The 6,000-nt window shown below is 42.1% G+C and overlaps 1 protein-coding gene across 2 annotated transcripts in view; it reads right to left on the bottom strand.

Moving 5' to 3' along the window:
• Positions 1–693: 693 nt before the first annotated feature.
• slc15a4 (solute carrier family 15 member 4) overlaps positions 694–6,000 on the bottom strand; it is a 37,272-nt gene continuing 31,965 nt past the window's right edge. For both annotated transcript variants that reach the window (XM_029762725.1, XM_029762724.1), the window contains exon 9: positions 694–1,005. In XM_029762725.1, coding sequence (XP_029618585.1) covers positions 851–1,005 — 155 coding nt within the window. In that variant the 3' untranslated portion in view covers positions 694–850. The remainder of the gene's footprint in view (positions 1,006–6,000) is intronic.

Here is a 6,000-nt window from a genome sequence, read left to right as displayed (position 1 = left end):
TTGATTCTATCCGCAGTGTCTTTGTGTGACGCAGAGGTGAACGGATGATCACCGCATGTGTGGTTCCCACCATGAAGCATGGAGGAGGTGGTGTGATGGTCTGGTGGTGCTTTGCTGGTGACACTGTCAGTAATTTATTTAGAATTCAAGGCACACTTAACCAGCATGGCTAACACAGCATTCTGCAGCGATACGCCATCCCATCTGGTTTGCACTTAGTGAGACTATCATTTGTTTTTCAACAGGACAATAACCCAACACACCTCCAGGTGGTGTAAGCGCTATTTGAACAAGAAGGAGAGTGATGAGTGCTGCATCAGATGACCTGGTCTCCACAATCACACGACCTCAACCAAATTGAGATGGTTTGGGATGAGTTGGACCGCAGAGTGAAGGAAAAGCAGCCAACAAGTGCTCAGCATATGTGGGAACTCCTTCAAGACTGTTGAAAATCATTCCAGGTGAAGCTGGTTGAGAGAATGCCAAGTCTGTGCAAAGCTGTCATCAAGGCGAATGGTAGCTACTTTGAAGAACCTAAAATATTTGTTTAAACACTTGTTTGGTTACTAAATTATTTAATGTGTTATTTCTTTATAGTTTTAGGATGTCTTCACTATTCTACAATGTAGAAAATAGTAAAAATAAAGAAAAACCCTTAAATGAATAGGTGTGTCCAAACTTTGACTGGTACTGTTTTTTTTGTTGCATTAAAATGTAATAGTCTTACAAACCCATCGAGGAGGAAAAATAAAAACTCTATCCCATACCAGATCACAGAGGTGTTTTGGCATGACCCACTATGCACTAAGGCAGGTAGGGTGAAGTCAGATGGACATGGACAGTCCTGGGGTTAAGAGGGAGTGATGCCCAGCCTTTGGCTTCCTGCTCTACTACTCTTCTGTTTGTCGTATTTGACCGACACGATGAGGAAGACCAGCAGGGTAACACACTGGATCCCCGCTAGCAGGAAGAAGTAGTAGTTGAGCTGGGAGTCATTGATGTTACCTGGAAAGAGGGATGGAGAGAGGGAGGTGGTAGGAACAGTGCCATTGTTATGACAGAATTCAAGTGCCACACCTCAGAAAGAGACACCACAAAAAGCTGTAGGGAGGAAGAGATGGGTCAAAATAAAGAGGCATATAGAAATTATTAGAAAGAAAGGGTAAAATAAATGACAAACAGCAGTGGTTGATGCATCCTGCAGAGGGAAAAAGAGGTAGAGAGGGATGGGAGCATGACACCAACATCACAAAGCAGCATTCCACATTAAAGGGATACATACAACTGTTCATTCGCATAACCTGGCAATGTCACATGGCAACGACAGTTGCTTTGTCTCCATGTTTAGCTCGTTCTTTTAAGAGAAATTAAATCTGTCTGATGTGGCTTATGCTTGAGAAAAAAAAGACAGCTCTGTCAGTGTAGCTGGAAGCCACTTCTTGTCTTATTACTATGAGATGCTTAACGCAGTTTGACCCCACACTTCAATGATCATATGAATTGCATTATTGATTATCTGGGATTGAAGCATGAGAAAATAACAGAACATTCTGGACCCTCAGCTGTGAGGACAGGCAAGGAGTCTCAATACTATGAAAGGATTGTTTGTTTCCTTGGGGGAACGGATTCAATAACAAGGCGTAAAAACACAATGATGCGCACTTAATTGTTTGCCTTCATTCTGGCTTAGCGGGATTGAAATAATGAGTTTGTGTCTCACGCTTGATATGGATTGGAGATACTGGCATCGTATGTTATAGAAAAGCTATTTGACCGTTTACAGTACAAACACCATCTCCTTAACAAAGACCCGCAATAGAGCAACTCCGTAACCTTAAGTCATATCACCACCTTATAATCTATAATACTGTACTGTGAAAAAAAAATCTATTCAAACTGTCCATGATGACCCTTCTGTCTTCATGAGATATAAAATTGTCACCCTCCTTTCTCAGGTAACATCACCAGTCTCCGCAGTGCATTGTTACGAACAAGCCTCTTTCCAAGGTTTATGCTTGCACCCAGCTATTGCTGTCTGCTTCTGAATGCTGGCACTGCTGATTGGAGTGGTTGTCCCTATTCATCAAACAAACACCGGAGGGCAATTCTAAACAAAATCTAGCCCCCCCCCCCACCCACTACAGTTTCACATGAAGGGAAAAGCCGACAGCTGCACTAAATCAATGATTTTGCAAACTAAAACAGTGCTTTGTTTGACAATTGTGTTGGCGTTAGAGAAGCCTTCCACCCCTGGCCATGTTAAGCAGTGGTTTACTGGCCTTAATGTTTAACCAGCAGCACATCTGACGCAAATCACAGCTATTCTTTTAACGGCTTCCCAATCAGAGTACCCAGCATAGGGTTTTTCTCACGTTTATTAAAAAAGGGTTTGAGTTTATACAATAGGCACACAGCATGGCACGGTTTCTTAGCCCGGAAGGATACATGGGAGAACGGACAGCGCTCAGCTAGCTAGCCTACATACTGCATCTTCAAATGAGGAAGTCCTAAGCTCCAGGACAGTGTGCTGTCAAAATGCACCTATTAAGTTCTCCACGTGGGACTGTCACAGTGAATAACGACCTAGAGGAGGACCAGGCTTGATTTTAATTGGAGAAGGGGGTAATCCCACAGAAGTCTTGTCATTTCCCATGGTGAGGGTGGGCGGCGCAGGCGGGCTGGGAGAGAGTGAACAGGGAGAGTGGTCTGACGGCCCTCCGGACCCTGGGGTTCAGAGACCGTCCAATTATACCGGTCCATCCAGAGCTGGGGGCCCTGGGGCCAGGAGAACACAAGGACTCACACAGTCACCATGTACACGACAGGGGGAAGAGGTCAAACTCACACATGATACTGGTGCGGTCATCAACATGACCCCAATTAACCAAGGGCTTGAACTTTTGACTGGACATGCTTTGGAATTTGCTGAAATCATTTTGACAATTTGAGTCACGAGGCATGACCAAAATATGACACTAATACATATACCGTTGGATTGCATATATATTTTTTGTGTGCATAATTTTCACTAACAATTCACTTATTGGTGACAATATGGCCAAATACGCAAACCAATCTATACAAAGTTGATCCTCCATGGTAGGGAAGACTGTATAGTCTACCATCTGACCAGAGCAGTAAAAAGGAGACATGATTTAAACGCAGTGCCAAGACCCCTGATATCTCATTAATTTCCAAAACACAAAACCTATAAACTATACTCACTCAAAGCCTAAACTGACAATAAATCACGCCTACAACTCAACAGATCGCTGCTAGCAGCACTTCACCAGGGGAGGCAGAAGGTATGCAAGTTGGGATATTTTAACCGTAAAGAACCTCCAAAACGTAACGGAGGACTCACTCTGCAGGCCGTCTAAATAGTGTCCTTTGCAGTTCATCATACGATTGTTTTCACCTTTATATGAGTGGTGCAGTACTGCATCTCCTGTCACTAGCACATCTGAATCCATATCATATCCAAACCCAGAGATGTGTCTCACTGCCTCGGTCTGTGCTCTTTATGGATAATTGGAAAAGGAGAAGACCGGCAGGATAATGTTCACGGGGGGGGGGGGGGGGGGTTATGCCGGCAGAGTCTGCTGCTTGCCTTTCAAATCGATAATTCGCTTTAACCGACACTCAGTCTGCAAGCACAGCCTTAATTAACACAGGGGAGTTGGCCTGAAGGAGAATGGGAGAGGAGAGAGGGCATGACAGAACTGCAGCTGAATAAATGCATGTTGAGGGGAAAGAGCCACCCGTTCATTGACCTTAATTGTGTAGTGTTTTATAGATTCAATAAACATCACCAGAGAATAAGTAATATAACTGGATCCTGAGAAATATCAGGGGACGACTGATGAAATCAAATTAAAATAAGTCTTTACATCTCAGTTTATGGAGTACGTTTGAAAAATTGTGCGGGGTTTACATTTTTGTAATGGTACCTTCTTAATTTCATTATGTCTGCCTCTGCTTACCTCCTTCCCACTCATGCCTCCCCAGGGCCCACTTGGCTGGTAATTACAGCAGCAAAAACAAAACAAGGACTTGTTGTACAAACCATTAACGAACCCCATACATATTTGACAGGTATTTAGGGAACTCGATCGATATGGAGGAATGCAGCGCTATCCAGAGGTGGGACACTGAAGGGAACTTCTATGTCTGTTTGCCTCTAACTGAATAATATTAGCCACCATGATGCATTCATTTAGGCAGAGAGCTGCTGCAATAATAACAACAACTCTGAAACACACAGACCTCCAATGATCTTCTGCCCCAGCTGTGGACATTAACATACTTGGTCTGACTTCCCTTTCTTGTACTGTAAAACTTCTGGATGGACTAGAGACGAAATGGAAGCAGTTGATCAATATTGAGTACCGGTAATTGTAAATGCATTGATAACTATCTATCAATACCATTATTAACTTATCAATGGATAAATCACTACCCTGAACTCTGACACCATTAAAAGGAAAGAACAAGCGTCTGCTGTTAGCTAGATAGGCTGGAAATATCCTTAGTCAGTTGAAAAGCTGCCGTTTACAGTATTTAAAACATACATCTCACATTGATTATTCTTTCATTTAAAGAAATACCTTCCCTTATACAGTACATGTATTACATTAAGCAGGAAGACTTGAGCACCAATCTCAAGAAGAGCTCCTTATAAGAAGAGCTCATGTGACCATTTTTCCTGCTTTGGCACCGTTGCCCTCCATTAAAAACAGTATTTTCATGAAGTATCATCAAAGGAGTCTTGAGCAGGATATGTGGGTCTCAACCCAAACTGTGAATGTCTAAAAGATCCCGACATCTGATCCTGGACCAGTCAGGACTTGAACCAAGTACAATTAAAATAAAAAGGCCATTTCCTGGTCTGTGACTGCAGCTACCAACTCAGAGCTCAAGCTTTGTGTTCCTTAAAGTCAATGGTGGATGAATACATTGAGCAACAATTCAAAGGAGCACACGTTTCAGCAGAACAAAACATCTTTATGTATACAAGCCAACTCATGAGGCAGAAGGAGAGAAGGTTGACCTTTCATTGACTGACCGTGGGGTTAACTCCGCACAATGCAGTCTCTGTGAAAGCGGAGGTGAGATGGCTGCCTTTTCTAGGACCAAATAAAAGGATTGTGATGAATGACCAGTCAGATGCGATGTCAGCCTGACTGTGGAAAAAGCCCATTGGGATTTTAACCCTCCTGTTGTGGTTGTTTCATGTTAAATAATTCTGTGTTCCCGGTCCAAAATGACCGCCCCATTATAGCTGATTATAAATCCATAATAATACATATAAGATCACCTCATGTTGTGTTAGATCTTTTTATCAACTTAAGTTATTGTGAACATTACAAGTTTTGAACTTCTATTTGCTATTTATGGCCTGTAGGCCTCATTGACCTGAACTCATACAACTTGTTTTTGAGTAAAAAAAGCATAATGTATGGATTATTTTGACTATAACAAATACTCAGATGAAACATATTGTGCTATTTATCGCAGACTACTTTGTGTCAAAGTTTAACAAGGACTCTTTCCTCCTCACCAGTGTCATGATCAAGATCCTCACATACAGTATATCGTTTGGTCATTGTGCTGCCACAGAATGAATTGTGAGCAAGGCCTCAAAAAAGCTTTATATACGAGAGCTGCGAGAAAAGGTTGTATACATTATTGAAACAATGTTGAGATTTTGTAGTCTCACCCATTCATTTCTAATGACAGGTCATTTTTGACAGGGAACACCACGGGTGTACAAAAGTTAAATAAAACACCCAAAATGTAATGAAAATCATCAAAATGTATTTTGTGTGTTCAGATGCCCTGTGTGGACAAAGTCATGGAACCTTATGACAATCAGATTAAAGGAACTACATTTTTCAGAGAGAAAACTCAGTCCAATTTGACCAGAACACAGCAGGAGAGTTAAGAGTCACCAAGTCGAAAACATAATACAAATACAGTCACGACCAGAATAACTGACAC

This window comes from Salmo trutta, chromosome 9 (genome assembly GCF_901001165.1).
Source record: "Salmo trutta chromosome 9, fSalTru1.1, whole genome shotgun sequence".
In the NCBI taxonomy this organism is placed as follows: Eukaryota; Metazoa; Chordata; class Actinopteri; order Salmoniformes; family Salmonidae; genus Salmo; species Salmo trutta.
Note: the sequence above shows the minus strand (reverse complement) of the source record. Positions and strands in the feature narration are given on the sequence as shown.